The 18,609-nt window shown below is 47.7% G+C and overlaps 1 protein-coding gene across 1 annotated transcript in view; it reads left to right on the plus strand.

Moving 5' to 3' along the window:
- Positions 1-4,534: 4,534 nt before the first annotated feature.
- The window catches only part of TMOD2 (tropomodulin 2), a 29,172-nt gene continuing 15,097 nt past the window's right edge, over positions 4,535-18,609 (plus strand). The window contains exons 1-3 of the mRNA XM_082060521.1: positions 4,535-4,649; positions 15,334-15,532; positions 17,292-17,448. Of these exons, the coding sequence (XP_081916647.1) occupies positions 15,407-15,532; positions 17,292-17,448 (283 nt within the window). The 5' untranslated portion in view covers positions 4,535-4,649; positions 15,334-15,406. The remainder of the gene's footprint in view (positions 4,650-15,333; positions 15,533-17,291; positions 17,449-18,609) is intronic.

Raw genomic sequence — 18,609 nt, forward strand, 5'->3', positions numbered from 1 at the left:
TTTTGCCCTCTCCGTGCAGTGGCCAGCCTGCCGGGGCGCCTGGAGACGAGCTCCAGCACCCTCTGTCAGACTCTCAGCATCCTCAGCCCCGTCTGCAGGAGCCCACTCACTGTCTAACGCGCTCTGCCCAGCACCTGGGACTCGCTGCACAGGGGCTTGTTTCTTGACTGCACCGTTAAGGCAGTTTAGACATATCCAAAATGATCAAATTCACTGTGAACTGGCTGTATGAAAGAAACGTGCTAAGAGAAACATCCCCAGTGCATACTGGTCAGCTACAGAGGGTCTTTATCTGACCTCGGGGCTCAGGCTCTTTAGGGAAAGAAGGAAATCCAACACTGAACAACCTGTCCTGCAGATCCCTTCATGGAGGAAGAGGTGGAGCAGGAAGATCTTCACCATTAGCAGACCCAGTGAAGAGAAGACAGTATCCGTTAGGTCCTGCTCCCTTCTGAGGAGCAAACCACCCAAATCAGGACAGGTCAAAGGAGACAGAGACCTGCCCGGTGCCTCCAAACCTCCTCATGCCAGCACAGCCAGCACCGATGGGGGCTGGAGGGGCCACCACACCCCAGTGGATGGAGCAGAAGTTGTGTTGCCTGTACTGCTGCAAATTAATCGGTACAGATGAGGTCTTTAGTATTCCTGTTATTACCACAGCAAGTGCAGTGTTCAAATCTGAATGCATTTCTCCAGGACTCAGAGTACTGTGGATATAGGAGAGTTTCACAGAAATCAAGTCTGGGTGAAATAACAGGTGACTCGAAGTTGGTGTTCCTTAACGTGTTGCTGTACTCTGCCATATAAAATAGTCCAAGAAGATCCTATTTTCTGTCAAACCAATGCAATTTAAAAATTTCAGCCTAAATACAGTTGGGGTTTGGCCATTTGAAATGCTGCTGGCCAGAATTTTAAGGCCTGAACCTCCAGGATTTTGCAAACTGGGGCTGCCTATATACCAAAAACATTTCGGCAAGCGTCGCAACAACTCAGTAATTTCACATGTGAATTAGAGTAAAATTTGATCTCTAGGTCCGAGATTTGCTGATCAGGCATTGAACAAGGGGTTTTATATACAGGTTGCTGAATTTGATCAACAGCTGGTCTTTAAGGGAAGAGATCAAAACATGCACAACACAGTAATCAAGACCAGATGTTTGTCTAAAAGACAAGCTCCGGCTCAAGCAGGAATTCATTAAGCAAAGTCTTACAAGCTGTGCTATAAGGAAAACAGATTAAAAAATCGCAACAGCCCCTCTGCTGTTTTATTACCAAAACTATAACAATTTAAAGCAACTGACCACATTTTGGCTACAAATAGCCCAGTGAAAGAGCCTGGCTGCGGGCGCCCCGGCTGCAGCCGTACTGGCGCAGGCGCTGGCGCTGAGCTCAGCCCGGCAGTGCTGCAAACACCAAACCTCACAGTGCAGCAGCTCCGAACCAAACCCGCCGGCTCAAAGGACACGCAGAGCCACAAAATGCTTCTCTTGGGGATCCATCAGACCGCTCGCTATTGAAAGTGACCCTTGGAGGGCAGCAATATTTTTTCTAGAGTAGTTTTTCCCATGTATATTGTATCCTCAGGGTGTTAGCTCCACCACTGCACCTCTTTCAACAAGGCGACTTAAACCATAAATAAATAAAAAGCCCAGATGGACAAAATGTTATGCAAGATTCCTACCAGAGAAAAAGGCCAGAGCTGGTTGGAGCCTTACCCTGCACTTCCAGATGTGCTTTCGGGGTCTGTGGAGTCCACGCATAGGAGATGTGGTCAGCCCAGGCGGTCACAGCCCTTCGGTGTAAATGTGCCCCCGCAGGTACATCCCATGCAAGCGATACATTCTCCATTTGTGAACTGCATTGTGTACTCTTGTCTTTCAATTCTGCAGTTTGGGAAAAAATAAAAAATTATTTAGAACACACTGTACAATAGATTGAAGTCTGATAAGGTTTACTTTGTATTCTGTGATTTAAGGAGACTGCCATTCGTTTACATGTGGGTATGTTCTTGTGTACACCTTCATTTAATATATTTAGCAGGTATATTTTTGTCTGTATGTCTCATGAGTACAGGTGACCTGTATCTTTCCTTAGACAAAGACTGATTGTTTCTGATTTTTTGTTTGCAAATACGGTGCATGAGGCAAAAGGAAGAAAGAAACATGAAACCACAGCCAAAGAGAAGAACCGTGACTCCAGCCAAACTCTGCGCTCCCTGCAGAGCTCTTAGGTTGTTACATTTCTAACAGAAACTATTGAAGTGAGTTCGTCAGCAAATACAAGGGAACTGCAAATGGAAAAGTCAGCATGGGAGGGGTTCTTCCCTTTCAGATCAACTGAGACAGAGTTTCAACTTAGCAAATATATTCTAAGGTGTGACAGGAAAATCTGAGTAAAAAAACTTGCAGAAGTTTATCAAAAAACCAAACAACCCAATGTTAACTTTTGCTCTTTGTTGATACTGTACATTTCCCTTTCCCAGTATTTGTATAATTACAATTTGAGTAACTCATTCAACCCCTGATCCTGGTCTGTAGGATTAAACACCAAAAGCGAATTTAATCAGCGTTAAGAATGAAATCCATGAAATCCATGTTTCTCAGTGTCGTGTCTGAACCGGCCCCGTGTGCAGTGGAGCTTCAGCCCCGCCACCAAACCGAGAGACTCATCCCCAGCCCGACCCCCCCATTGCTGAGCAGCTCATTTCAACGCACTTCGGTTCGGCTTCCCTGACACTGCTGGTACCAACCAAACCAACCCAGGGATGCCAGCCCTGTTTTCTCTGAACGCTTAAAGGCAGAGAGAGGGGAAGATTGTGGGATGAACAGATGTGCTCCTTTTCCATTTCTGTTGATCTGACATTTTGGATGTTTGGCGAAAGCTTTGCCAACTTATGGATGAACATCACATTTCGTAAGACATTTGAGGCAAGGAGGCTCCCATTAGATAGTTGCAGTTTTGGAGCATCTTTGTGCATTCTGCACATTATTGTGGATACAGGTGTTTTCCTGAACAGCAGCAGCAAAATGCCCAAATCAACCCTTCAGTCCCTGAAATGAGTTGAGCTTTCTGCTGTAAGTCCTGCTACAGATGCCTGAAGTGTTTGGCGGGGAACGGAGTGAAGCCAAAGACATTGCGCTACCTAGTTGCACTTTTTTAAAAAACTGGAAAATTAATCTCTGTTGCAGCACCTGTTTCTTAACAAGGTAACGTCTTGTTTTCCTGCCAACATGTCATGAAACTTAGAGAAATTTTAGTCACAGGAATGGCTTTTCTGCTGCCAGTGACTCCTCACTTAGTGCTCAGAACCAAGGGCCTCAGTTCAAATAAAACATACTATCTGATGAAAGCAACATGGTCAATTAAATTATGGACATACTTGATTACAGGCAGTACATTCGGATTTATTACATGTTATATGTGACCTCAAATAACAGTTAACTTTAGAATAAAAGCACGAATCAAAATTAAATTGTCAAAATTAATTAAAAGAAGAGAGGAAAAGCATTAAAACAATCTTTTCCTATATTCTCTGTTAAGATCAACACGTTCTTCTGGGAGGTTTTGACCCCACTGTAACACCATAACTTCACCGCACTATGATACAGCCAGAGGTCTCCTTGAACAGATCCACCAAGCTCTTGGGAAGTGCCAGAGTAGTGACTTGTCCTTCTTGAATGGAGAGGGGACCCCAGAGATGCTCCTGTCCTTAGGACCTCCACGTGAGACCCCCAGAGATCCCTCTGAATCCTTGTGGAGACAGAGGACTGGTTATTACAGCGTCCTTCTCCTCCAGCCTGTGTCCCGTGCCCTGGCTGCAGCCAGGCAGGCTCTTTGGGCCGGGGCCAGCACCCTCCGCTCCAGAACGGGCTCCCTGGAGCGACACATCTTGGTGCAGGGTGAGGGCCAGCAGCCGCTGCTCCTGTGGGACCCGTCTGGCTGGTTCAGCCGCGGGTGTGCGAGAGGAGCAACCCGGGCACTGCAGGGCCAGCTGCCTACATGTGCACCCAGAAACGTCCAACATACCTGTCGAGGCCATGCACCCACCTGCGGTGAGTGCACGCTCACCTGCTCAGAGATGCGCACAGTCAGGGGCGATGAGTGCAGTCAGCCCAGCAGCCGAGCCTCAGCACAGTTTTCCATAGAGGGGGCTGCACAGGGAAGGGGTGAGGCTGAGGCTGCCTCATGCCAAGTCAAAGTCGAGGTGTGATAAACCTGGTCTGGATATGAGTTGGGTAGGACTTCACCTGCAGGCTTGGGACAGAAAGAAATGGAACAGGGTGAGGGAGGGTAGGGGGGCCGAGGGGTGACCCGGTGAGGGTGGGAGGGACGCGCTGGTGGGGCCGGTGCTGGTGGGGCTGGTGTTGGCCGCGGGTGGGCAGGGGCTGCCTGGGGCTGCTGGGGCTGCTGGGGCTGCCTGGGCTGGCCGTGCTGCTGCTGCCGGGGCCCGCGGACCCCGCGGCGGCTGCCGGACTACGAGTCCCAGCGTGCCCGGCAGGGCAGGGGCCGCGCTGCGCAGCCGCCGCGCCGGGCACCCACCTGCCGCCGCCGGCGCCGGGCTCGGGGCGCGGAGGGGCGCGCGGCCGCGAGGCGGCGCCGGGCTCGGGCGCGGAGGGGCGCGCAGGCGGCGAGGGCCGGCCCCACGGCGGGTAAGCGGCGGGCCGGGGCCGGGGCAGCGGCTGGGGCACGGCCCGCGGGGCCGGGGAGGGCGGCGGCTCCGCGGGGCTCCGCGCACCGCGGTGCGGGGCGGGCGGGAGGCGCGGCGGAGGGCGGCGGAGCATCCCCGGCGCGGGGCCTCGGCTGGCTCCGGCCCCCGCCCGGCGCCGGGCACAGGGCGCTGGACACCGCCCCGGCGGGTGGGCAGCGGCGGGCTCGGCCGGGCGGCCCCGCCGTGCGCGGGGCTCCCGCGGGGCGCGCAGTGCCGCTCCCTGCCCGCCGGCTTGTTTATGACAGCGCGCCCCACCGGGAATGCGTGCGCACTTATGCGATGCGCTGGCATCCTTTATGTCAGCCGTGAAATGACAAAAATTAGGTGAAGCAATTTAATAAAATATGGACAGCAGGTATTTTTGTAAATGAAGATGAGCTGTCTCCGAGGTCTCACGCCGCTGTGTGTCAGCAGCACAGCAGGGCTGATGGAGGCCGGCCGTGCTGCGCTGTGCTGCCGGCGAGCGGGGCAGAATAAATGCAGCAGTGACAGCCTCGGAACGGGGTGCGGGTTTAGGAACGTTTAGTAACGTTTCCAAGCTCTCCATCAGCAAAATGTACCCCCAAAACCTGCACGTTGGCGTTACATATCACACGTGCTGTTTTGTCATCTTCTGATTGCAAAATGATCAGAGTGGGCCTCTGCTAATTCAGGGGGTTTTGCTTTGATGGAAGCGATGGGGGAGGGTTTTTTTTCCAGAGTAAAAATCCGCAGTTGATCAATGAGAAACGTGTAGAGAAATCTGAGGAGCATAACAATGAAAAATAAGTGAAAACGTTAGATTCGCATGACCACGCTGAGCTTAGGAGAAACATGAACTTAAGAAAAACACATTGTAACATCATTAATGATGAAACAAATTCAGAAATTTATCAATATAAAAGAACAGTTTATAAATAATCGGAAGAAATAATAATATTTTATAGAATGAATGATACATTGTATCGATCTCTGCGTTTGGAAACATTTAGTGGAGGGGAAGTCTTCAGTCAGTTATTTGAGTGGTGTATTTGTAGTAAACAGGTGCAGCCTTTCAATTTCTTCTCATACCAAGGCTTTTCTTTAACGGATTATTCTCGGAAATTGTCCTTGAGCTTCCTCTGTTCTGGAGACAGGAACATGTAATGGGAGAGAAACACCTGGGACCAACTGGCCTAGTGCTGCAGGCGCCGCGTCCCCGATGCCCTGCAAGGGAACAACCAAGAGAAAATGAACCCAAAGGCAGGGACGTGCAGAGGTGTCTCACTCACGATGCTACAATCCTTTGCACATTATTCTGCACCCATTTGCTATCTGATAGACTGTCTGCCTCTGCTGTGGTGCTCTATACTGTGCACATCTATACCGTGCAGCTCTTAACTGGCTTTCAGAATATTTATGTTTTTAAATTTTTACCACTATGTGAAAAATGAAGAAGGTTCTGTGAGTCATTTTAGTGACTTTGCCAACCTAAATTCCGTATATATCTTTTCTCCCATTCATCTGGCTTGGTTGGATTTATGTGAACTCAGTCAGTAGCTTCTCTCATCTTGATAATCTAAACAATTTTGTTCAAAGTGATGCACTTTGCTCTCTCATTACACAACTTTTCTTCCTTTCCCAGTGCCATGATCTAGTAAACGGACTAGAGTTGGACCAAGGGTTGGACTCGATGATCTCTGAGGTCTTTTCCAACCCAGTCGATTCTGTGATTCTGTGATTCTGTGTGATTATTATTTCCACTACTTTACAACTTCTGGCAAACAATGTCGATGCATTTCTGTTATTAATCTGCTCTCGGGGCTGTTTTTGTAGCATTCCTAAGTTATTGAATGTCCTAGCTCGATGTCCTCTGGTGACTGAGTGTCCTGTAGCCTTGGGCCGTGTGTCCGTGCAGGGATCTGCTCTGAGAGGTGCCGGGTACCAGCGTCCTGTAGCCATGTGTACGTGCCCATGGGTGAACGCGTACGTTGTGTTTACTGACCGTAACACACAAGCGTAGCAGTGGCTTCTGTTTCACAGCGGAGTCTGCTCATCATTATTTGGTGCCACAGAAATCTGTAAGCTTGTTTCTTAAGCCCTTCTTTACAAGGAGTGTTGCAAGGAACAGCTGGGTCTGGAGCTCCAGCTGCTGTTCCAACACAGGGAAATCTGAGAACAGCAGTGACAAAAAGGTAGCGCACCATTTGCTGTCTGCTACCGGTGCAGGTAGAATGGTGCTTTTGTTAACATTACCCAGTGTCCTTTTTTCCTATTGAAGTTTCCAACATGTGAAAAACAAACCCTAGTGTTGTCTTTTCCAGGGCTGGTCTGATCTATTTTGTTGGAAAAATAAAAAGTCTATTTCCAGGTACAATTCTTTCTCCTATTTATTGTTTCAGCTATCGAGATGTTCACATTGCAGATGGTTTCTGGCTTTGGTTTACAGCTAGAATGCAGAAAAAATAGGTAGTTATGGTGTCTCTGTACATTGTAAGAAGAAAAAAACAGCTTAGGAAAGAAGCAAAAAGAGTTTTTTAATAACTTATTTAACGGCGATAATTCTTAAGGATTGTAGTTCTGCAATGAGTAGTATAAGCTCTTAACCCAGTCTTTGGTTCTCTCTCTGCTGTGTTTTCACTTGTTGTACACTGTTCATTTAAAAGATCCGCTTAAATGAATGAGACGGTCCGTAGACCCATAGCCAAGGAAAAGCTGCCCGATGTTTGATGCCTGGCAGATGGTTCAGTCCCTTGTCTTGCCACAGACGTTCCATCTGACCTCGAACAAGGCATTTCTTTCCCTGGCAGGACAGTGGAGTGGGGGCTCTCAGGTGGCTGATGGCGTTTAAGGCACCACAACAGCTGGTTCCACATAAATGCGATCGATCAATGAGGATACCAGAACCTGGCCTTTGGCTTCCTGAGGATGCCTTTAATTCATACCCCAACGCCAGCTTTGCTTTGCAGCCATGGTAGATGTGCTGATCACAAAAACTACAGTTCCTTACACAACGTGAAATCTGGGAGACTGAACTGGATGAAGACACCATGTTGTAAATGTCACAGCTATTACTGTAACGTGCATGATGTAGGAACCAATTCGTCCATGTTCATCCAGGGACCACGTAGCAATGGGCTGATGTGTCGCTGGCCTGGGAGCACGTACGGTCTGGGGAGGTACAACCTCTGGCTCCCAGGTAAATCAGCACCTACCTGCTGCAGAGTCAAACCTGCACATGCTGGTAGTTACTGAAAGGGGTTAAAATACCATTGGTGCCCCACAGAAAATAACGAGTCTGTTTTCTTCCGGTTGCCACCAAACGGGCACTTAGACTATCACTTAGAACACTGAGCAGCATCGTTACTGACAGTGTCAGTCCATCGTGATGTTAAGTCTTACCCGAGGGACTGTCAGCGGAGCAGCTCGGCGCAGGGTGTTCTGCTCACGTCACAGCCGAAGCCGACAGATGACAAATTGTGGGTGGAGCTGCCATTTCAGAGTCCATTCTGTCTGTATAAAAAGACTGTGCTCTCCAGGATTTTCAGCCTAGCAACACCACCCTCAGTTTCAGACAGTATCTATGTCATGGTTTTATTTGAGGAAAGCTAATTAACCTTGTGTGAATTTTCAAATAACCACTTAAGTTCTAAGGATGGAAGAAACCTGCCTTCCAGTTCCACAAAGCCACCAGTTGCAAGGAGCAGAAATAGAAGATGGTTGCTTCATTATTTTATAGCTAAACTGCTGTAAAAGCACGGGGAGCCTCTCCCGCAGGACACACGGCAGAGGGACAGCTCTCTCCGCTCTTTCCCATTTCCCGTACTTGAGGTGTCCCTGGGGTGTCAGAGCACCGGACACAATTCCACTCGTATCTGTAACGCTTCGGTCTGCTCTGTCATCCTCCTCTGTACGTAGGAACTGGGTGATTTAGAGGTTGCTTTTTTAAGCAAGACTGGCTTAAATCATCATATGATCACTGTATAATTAGTCATGCTTTTTGTATGGAAACAAATCTAGTGGTTATGATCTAAAACTAGGATGATACCCAGAAACAGGTTATAAATTCATCAGGCACTGTAATCTACTTCTTTCCCAGGACTTGGTTTCATGTTTTGAATGGTCATAAATAATACCACTAATGTTATTTTAGAAACAATCAGAAATTAGTTATTATATAACTTTATTCTGCATCATTAATGTTTCATCTTTCTGTAATCGCCAGTTAAAAACCTTTCATGTTGTTGGAATCAAAGGGAGTACGTCCCTTTATATCTTCTATAAATAACGCTACATTCATATGGATAATTTTGCAATATACATGGTGGTTATTTTTTTATAAAGGGCATGATTGAACTCCCATTAAAGTGAATTGATGATTCACATTTTATGGTTGTCAATTCCTCAGTAGAGAAGCCAATTGTAACGTAAACTACAGAGCAGCATAAGCATTAACGAGGTTCAGAAAGGCTCATCCAATTATGAAGTGGAGTTTCTGATCACTGAATGATTATCCTAAAGGTTCAGGCCTAGTCTAATATTATGACAACATAACTGTTAAATATTTACCAGCTTCTATATGGGACTAAACCAGTTCCTAGGAACAAAACATGGAATAACCCTACATTAGCCCTGGAGAAAAGCAGCATTTTAAATATAGGGGGAATGTGAAGGATTCTTTGCTACAGTACATAAAGATGGCAAACTGGGCTGGGAATAGAGCAGGTCTGGCCGTGTCACTGCTCCCCCAGCGCTCAGTGCCCCGTGCAGCTGAGTCTGCTCCCGCCGGCCCCACAGACACCGCCCCACGGACCAGCCCCACAGACACCGCCCCACGGACCAGCCCCACAGACACCGCCCCACGGACCAGCCCCACAGGCACCGCCCCACGGACCAGCCCCACAGACACCCGCCCCACGGACCAGCCCCACAGACACCCACCCCACGGACCAGCCCCACAGACACCGCCCCACGGACCAGCCCCACAGACACCGCCCCACGGACCAGCCCCACAGGCACCCGCCCCACGGACCAGCCCCATAGACACTGCCCCACGGACCAGCCCCACAGACACCGCCCCACGGACCAGCCCCACAGACACCGCCCCACGGACCAGCCCCACAGACACCCGCCCCACGGACCAGCCCCATAGACACTGCCCCACGGACCAGCCCCACAGACACCGCCCCACGGACCAGCCCCACAGACACCCGCCCCACGGACCAGCCCCACAGGCACCCGCCCCACGGACCAGCCCCACAGACACCGCCCCACGGACCAGCCCCACAGACACCGCCCCACGGACCAGCCCCACGGACCAGCCCCACAGACACCGCCCCACGGACCAGCCCCACAGACACCACCCCACGGACCAGCCCCACAGACACCCGCCCCACGGACCAGCCCCACAGACTCTTACGCACTTTGATCCACCAAGCGATCACACTGTGTCCTGCATGGAGACGGATAGAAAAGGTGACTAAACTGGGGTAGTTCAGTGCTCCTTGTGTTGTGACTTCTGAAGAAGTCTTCTTTTGGGAAACAGGCACAAAAATTGGAGAATTGTTGAACACCAAATCCTTTTCTATGGATGTCTCTTCCATTTTCTACCTATGTGAGTTTCTTTGATGCGTCTACTGTCTCTGTCTACATCAGAACCTGTAGCTAGTACCTTTTTCAACATCTACACAAAACGTCAGTTTCCTAATGCTCCACTGTATGTTCCTGTCACAGTCCTGTGCTGCGCTGGCCCTAACGCATCCTTTCTAGAGCCTCCTAGTTCAAAACCAGGTAGAAATTCTGTACCAAACCCCATGACCTCTGAGCATACATCTCCCTTATGTTCATGGTTAGAAAGTACATATTGGTCTTGATATTTAAGTATAAAAATTAAAAAAAACCCCTTATTTATATGTCAAATAATGGAACATTTATTTAGTTATTGATTAAGTTTTAACTTTGAAGAGCCCAGCCGTGTTTTCCGTAGCAGCTGGTGGGCAGCAGAGAGGCCCTTGTGTGGCTCTGGGCTGTGCTGGGGGAGCGCTCGATCGCCCGCGTGGGCGGGACAACCACCCTCCTTCCGAGCATCTGCTTGTGTTGCACAAACACTTCATCATAATGGCCCCAATCCTATTTATTTGGTCCAGTATCAATTTAACTTGGGATTTATTCCACCTGTTTCTTATCGTCATGTTCAGCTACTTCAGACTATTTCAAGAAAGGGGAGAATTTTTCCACATTTGCAGATGAGTCTCACAAATATTTTTCAAAACACAAATATCCACTTCTGCGGATACGGAGATACCACAATTTCCTTTCTAAACATCAGTTGCCATGATTTGGAAAAGTGAGAACAATTTCTTACATCTGATTATAAAAGAAGTTTGTTTGTTTTCTTTCCTATAGAAATGCAAAGAACTCTCTCGGATTATTTCCCATTCAGCACATCGCTTTCTACATGATAAATTCACATTGCCATGCAGCTTCATTCTTCGCTTGTGCACACTATCAAAAGCTAGAGATTCCCATCATCCATATCACAGTATCCTCACCTCTACAGGGCCCCAGGGACGTGATGGTTTTCTAGGTGCATAACCTGTGGTTTAGAAGCACGAGTGACCTGATGCGCCTTTGTAGCTGCTGGTCCACAGAAGGTTCTATAATTAAGGTTCTTCCAACACTAACACTTCTTAAGGGATCCAAGCAAACGCGAGTGGGATCTCTCTGACATGTAACATTAATTCAGCAGAGGACTGATTCTGTCCCAGAAATATCTGTATCAGCAGCAGAAAATTCCAACAGGGTTATGATACCAGCAGAAACTACAGCCTCACTGCTCTAGAAAACCTTTCGGTAGCTGATAAGGATTATAACCAAAAAGTACTTACGGAACGCAAGCAAAGTATAGAGGAGTTGTATCACAGCAGGTGCTGACTACATAGAGCAGTGACGATTTGATGCAGGCTGACTAGTGACACCCTTTTTGTCTTTGAAAACATATTTTGCATCCTGAAGTTAACAGGCATGCGTGAAAAAGCCACCCCAAATAAAACAGATGCATTTCTTTCTTTAGAGAGGAATCGAAAATATAGCAATAGAGGCTTTGAAGCTCACTGTGAAACATTCGTGCCCCACAGAGATTTAAAAGCAGCGCATGGTCAGCAGAAATGCTGCCTCTGGCAGTTGCGTGCGGTCCTGAGCCAGCCAGGTGCCATCGGTTGGGCACCTGCTGCAAGTGCAGCCGTGTCACAGCGGGTGTGTGAACCCACGGTCAACTGCGCTGCTCCGCGTTGGAACCCCACGGAAAACGCCGGTGGGATTGGCGCTCCCCCACTCCTCGCTCTCCTTGCTCCCTGTTCCCAGTAGGTTTGAATTTGAAGGGAAACTCCGCAGCCTTGCCCCTGGTCCCTCATTGTGCTCCCCGCAGTGTCCCCAACGCAGCGTAGCGTTCCACAGCAAGGAGCCTCTGCAATTAGCTTGAGCAGCTCCTTCCTGCTGTGTGACACCTGGGCTGCTTTCGAACACGCTAAATAAGAGTAGCTAGGAGCTGTTGGTTACTTAGAATGGATTTCTTAACTGATTACAGTTTTCGTACAGTAAACGGTACAGAGAAAATCCAGCAGATATAATATGTAAAAAGTAAATGTTATCTGCACACTCAGAAAAGTTAAACTGCAATAAGAAGCTGCACAGACAGCATATGGCCCTGTTTACATACACAAAACTAGCAGTATGAAATCCAATTAAGAAGGTGGAGATTGTAATCATCACATTAGACAGCAATTTCCAGAGTGTGTGGACTCAAGACTTCAGCATTTCCTCCCCAGCCTGCAGGATGATGAATTGTTGGGTTTATCTGGTTCCCTTGGTTGCTGGTGATGTGATTGTGGTGAAAGGTCAACGGAGAACACGGAGCTGGAAGGGAACGCCGGGCGCTGCAGCGCAGCTCTCACTGGCAAAGGCTTCACTGCCTACAGGGATGGTGGGCGAAGAAACTCCCTGAGCGCCGTCTCCTGCTTTTGTTCACTCACAGAAGAGCAGGATCGAGTCATGAAAGGGAAAGTATCAAGGGAATTTCTGTTGCAAATACATGCATGTAACAAAAGCACGATTTCAAGCTCTTGCATGTACTGCTGATCTAACAAGGGTTATCCAACGTAGTGCTTCATGCCATGGGAGAAGTTGGACTGATACATCTTGAACAGTTGGGTTTATATTTTTCCTTGGGTGTGCCTGCTGCACATGGTCAAATAGCTTTTCTTCCTAATAATTAAAAGGGAACAGTTACAATATTGAAAACTGTTGCCTGCTGAAAAATGTCTCCTGGCGCATCATGCCGTTGTGGCCGAGCGCTCGGGTAATTCACAACCACATCAGACCTGTCTGGTACACACAAACCACACTCCACAGTCACTACCTGTCGGCACCCAGCCCGGTTTGCAAACCTCCTCCCAACAGCTGTTCAGCCGTGGGCTGGAGATGTCAGTGAGACAACTCGGAGACGTGATCCCCGATGGGAGCCGTGCGGAGCCGTGCAGCCGAGGGACCTCTTTCCAACAATATTTCATTAACCTGACCTTGGGATTACATTCCTGTCTTTTTCAGGGATGCGATTAAACTCTAATCAAATAACCATTTAAACCATTAAACAGAGTTTTAAAAAGCTCTAATCCCCTCAAAGGAATTTCTCAGCCCAGTTAATGACTGCTGGCTGAAATGTTACATTTGGAGGAGTTTACCCAAAGAAACATAGAGAAGGCGCCGGATGCCTTAGAACAGAAATCTTGTACTGTAGCTGAATTTGGTTTTACAGTTTAAATACAATTATCACTTTTAAATAAAGTGCTTTTATTATCTAACAAGTAGTTGTGGTAACAAATTGCATCAATTAAATGTATGTAGAACTAGTGTTCTCTTTAAGCAGCAAACACACACCAAAAAATAGCTCTTTGGCTGTTTTTTGCCAGAATCTGTCTCACACTCCTTGCATGTGGCAGGATTCTGATAGCGTAAGATTGTTTCACAGCTGCTGTCACTTTGTGAACCAGAGGCCAACTTTCTAAAGGAAACTCGCCATTTAGAGAACAGTTGAATTCGATCATGACAATTGGAATGGCTTGACAACGATGTCATGCCACGGAAACAGGGACAAGAAATAGATCCGTAATAAGGAAAAAGTAAGAGTGTTTAGGGGAAAGAAGGCTTTTTCTTGGAATAGGATATTTAATGGTTTTGACTCAAGGCTTATCGTGCCTTGCATTATTCATAGAATTCCACATTTTCCAAATTTGTAATCCTACTGTCCTCCTCCCGTACTATAAGGTTGCTGATTTTGATATATAGAAAATGATAGATGATTTAATGTTTAGCATTTTAATAGAGAAACTAAGTAAATGCCACATTTTCTTTTGGATTTTGAAGAAAAGAAAAACGAAGGTCAGGCTTCCAGCTCACACGAAGAGCTGCAGAAGGCGTGTGGATTTTGTTATCTTGTGGCAGCGAAGGACCTGCCAAAGGAGAGCGGGCTTTGGGGTGGCACATCTGCAGATGGAGGTGCCAGCTGGCTGGTTTCCATAGCAACCAGAACTCTGACACCTGTGGATGCACAAGCTCAGCTGTGACACCGCACAAGTCGCTGTGCAATTCGGTGCCGGCGTGGGAAACTGGACAGACTTGGGGCACAAGGAAGGCCCCAGCCAATGCTGTTTCTGATCATAGATTAATTCTCTTTCACTCCATCCATTTACAGGCAGATTCTGGCTCTAGACAGGAAAAAAAGAGTGAGCAAAGACAGAGAGTCCTTCGTCATATGACAAATGATATGACAATGACTATTGTGGCCATACAAATGACACTTTCTTGTTAGCGATCAGTCTGATCATCTAACAAGGAACCATGTTCAAGTTGTAAAACTTGAAGTTTATGAAATACTAAGTCGATTTCACAACCATGTTTTGAATGCCCACAGGTGCCCCATGCAGCAGAGTAATTCACTGGTGGGCTTTGGAGCTACGAGTAGCACATCCCCACTGCAAGAATTATTTTGATAAGTGCTATCATTTGTGGGCAAACATTTTGAAATAAGACTACTGAGCAGCATGCTCTGAAGCTGCTTGGCTAACTGAAGTGCCCCAAAAGGCCAGCCAAGACAACGCGGGTAAACTTCCAGCCGTCAGCAAAGCTGGGACAAGACACAATAGCTCAAGGCATAATGTTTGGTTTCTTGTTTGTCAGCGTTGGACTGTTTGCTGTGATTCTACCACTTCCCTCTGCCTTTAGCCAGAACAAGAAGCAGATGCTGCTGTTTCTAAGCAATTAAATAGATTTATCTCTATGGAAAGGGTCAGGTTCCTGATGTTTTTTCTGATCTATGTCTCAAAGCTGCTCTTTGCCGCTGCACCCCTGAGGCTCCCAAGTGTCCCGGACCCCTCCTGGCTGGTTCTTGGGCTAGTCCTTGGCTACCAGTGCACCCATGAGGCTCCCAAGTGTCCCGGACCCCTCCTGCTGGTCCTTGGGCTAGTCCTTGGCTACCAGTGCACCCACAGCCCCGGCGCTTCCCACACCCCCGAAACAAGACATCTCGCTGCTAATGTGACTCTCAGCATGTGGGGTTTTTAAGGACTATATCAGCTAAACAGAGGTAACTTATAATGCTTTATTGTTGACAGTGAGTGAAGGTGCAAGAAGCTGGATGGTGGAAATCCCGAGGAGCAGCGTCGGTCGCGCAGCGCAGCGGGAACCATGTCTCTGCCCTTCCGAAAAGAGTTGGAGAAATATAAGAATATCAACGAAGACGAAATACTCAGTAAACTCTCAGAGGATGAGCTGAAACAGCTCGAGAATGTTCTTGATGACCTTGATCCTGAGGTTGGTAATGGGGGCCAGGGTATCGTAGTTCAAAGCTGCCTATTACAAATGGCACTTAGCGCAGATTTTGTGTTTGCATTCCGCTGCAGCGGTGCGGTGTGTCCCTAGAGGAGGAGCAGCTCAGCTGGGCACATTTTGGTTTCATTCCTGCTGTGATGTGCCACTTGCTTTTTTACAAGCGTGCCCTTTCCCTGTCCCACATCTATTAACCACGAGCTTATCTGCAATTTAAATCTTTAATGATGTATGTACACTGCAGCGCGGTGAGGAGCTTTTTGTGAGTGCTATTTCTGAGCACACCAATAAACACACAGTCTGTCTGTGAGGATCAGATCTTTTGAACATCTGAAATCTGTTGACTCCATCATTCAGCACAGGTATTTTTAGCTGAAGAGAATATATTTAGGCATAATTAAGAAAAATAAGATTCAGCTACACAACTGTCATTTTCTAGAGAGCAAGGGTAATTTGGATGTTTGAAGACACTCTCAGAAAGAATTTAAAGAGCTCTGGCCTGGGAACCACTTGGTCCTACAATAATGAGTTTATAGTCACAGGAGTGCTGGAAATTCTGACTGCACCTGCCCCAAAAGCTCCCAGGCTGATGGAGGGGGTTGAAAACTGGCAGGTAAACCAGCAGATAAAATCCGCTCCCTCTGGAGACAACATGAATTCGAAAAATCACCATAAATGAAAGCTTCTAGCTTTATAGCACACATTTATCTGGACGTTAAGGGTGGGCTTTACTGTCCTCTCCCTGCCTGCTGCCTCTTCCCTCACTACTGCCACTCTACCACTTCTACAGCGCATTTTCTGGTATTTTCAGGTATCTGGCATCTCAGAGATATGGAACATTTAAAAAAACAAACAAAAAAACCCACAAAACAGGCAACGGTGCATTTGTAGCCAGGCTACATACATACATGCAGTACATTTGTAGCACTCTAGGCACGGTTGTGCATGTGCAGATAAACTGTCTAGTGACTGGAGCTGACTGGCTGTGCTCAGGGTTCACGGAGACTGGCCACGGATCAGGTTTACTGCACGTGCTCTGGCCAAGGATGAAGCGTTTCTGCAGTACCCTGGGGCATTTCAGCACGTTGGCTTTGCTGCACATGTATTGCAAAGTCCATGGGATTTCCTGGACTGAAATGTGGGAGCCTCATGCATCTTCCTCTGTTATGAGATAGAGATGCAATCACACGCTCACGCAGCTACATGTTTAAAGTAGCCGCTTCCCACATACTCTAAATACCTGAAGTCCACGTAATTCACCAATTACTTTCTGCACGTACCATTCATTTCTCGAGAGACATCTGCATTAGAATGAAAGGAATTTTTGAAAAAATGAAAAGAGAGAGAGAAAAGTGGGGTGGAAACAGAGTAAATGAAGAGAATTTATAGAAAACTTATCCTGGTCTATTTACCTGGACTGCAAACTCTGTGGTTATAATATGTGTAACACAAAGGGCTCTGATCTTGTTCTTTGTAATCTTGTTCTTTTGTGATCTTCACCTTGGTGCTGTGATTGTAAATGTGGTCAATAAATATATGAATAGGCGGTACACTCAAGAAGCACGGAAGATATACTGGTTGTAGTGATTACATTTAGGTAACGAGTGTTACTGCTCTCACCAAAGACCACTGTATGAAGTAACATGCAAAGAATGGTTTCACTTACAAAACAACAGCGAAATGAAATTTGGAGAACTGTACGCAATGGGCTCATGTCCTTTCCGTGCGTCCCTGTCTTGCACAGAACGCCTTGCTTCCAGCGGGATTTCGGCAAAAGGACCAGACCACCAAACCTGCCACGGGCCCTTTCGACAGAGAACGCCTGCTGTCCTACCTGGAGAAGCAAGCGCTTGAGCACAAGGACAGAGAAGACTTTGTACCGTTTACGGGGGAAAAGAAAGGTACCGTCTGTCCCTGAGCGGGCGCTGGGTAAGGGATGGCCGAGCTCCGCACCCAGCGCTGCCCGGCCCTTCTGTGCTGGGACGGGAGTGGCGGGGCTGTGATTGCGCAGGGGGGCTCAGGAGCCGCGTTCCGGAGCTGCCGCGGCAGGAGCTGCCGGGCGCTCTGCCCCGCTACCCCGCCGCTATCATGGGTTTGAATCAGGCCTGTGTGGGCATGGGAACGCGTGAACAGCAGTGCCACAAAGGGCTCGCTCGCAGCTCCCGGAGCAGCAGGTGCCCCCGTGTGCAGCCCAGGAGGGACACGGTGGCCTCGCCAACCGCCCCGGGGCTGTTCCCACCTCCAGCATCCGTCCCATTAAGCGTACAGAAGTGGGGGAGGTGTTTAGGAGGAAACCTATTAAATGCCTTTCTGACTAAGTATTGCCTACAATTGCTGTAAGTAATAGCTTAGGGAATACACTTTAAAAGTATTTTTCCACTTGTTTACTAGCACATCTGGCAACGGTATTCGTGCAGACGGTTTCTCTGCTTCCCTTTGTCCTACAGCTATGGGAAAAAAAGGGAAAAAACAGGAAAACCTGATTCTAATCATTCAGACATTGGTAGGACAGCCTTAGGGCAGGAACAGTCATATTTTTAAGTGAGCAATGTTCCTTTAGCGATGTATCTCCTTTATCCACACAGTGGATAAAGATGCCTACCTCAGCCCACTTTCTCATTCAAGAAGGAACTTACTATGACTGGGTCCATTTTTGACCATCTGAAGAATTTGCCGTTATTTCAATGGGACTCAGGGGAAAGCAGATATTTCAAGATAGTCAGTTGCAACATTTTTTACTTCATGTATTATTATCAAAGATATACCACGTTATTTGCAGGCCAAGAGTTGTTACGGTCATTACATTGCGTTCTCATTCTTCAAAACCGTAGTTTTAGACAAACAAGACAGTTTAAAATGCAGCATATTCCTGAACCTGCTTTTTCCTCCGCCGTATCTTGTGTTGGATGCTGCTCACAGGGCTGGCGCTGAGCCCACAGAAATGCAGCGACACGGGAGTGACCACGCACATACTGTACAGAAAAACAGCTTATTGTATTATGGATTTATTACCCATTTTTTCCCTTTTCCAGTCTCCTACACACTGTGGTGTTTCCAGTACA

This window comes from Streptopelia decaocto (genome assembly GCF_964273445.1).
Source record: "Streptopelia decaocto genome assembly, chromosome: 9".
Classification (NCBI taxonomy): Eukaryota; Metazoa; Chordata; class Aves; order Columbiformes; family Columbidae; genus Streptopelia; species Streptopelia decaocto.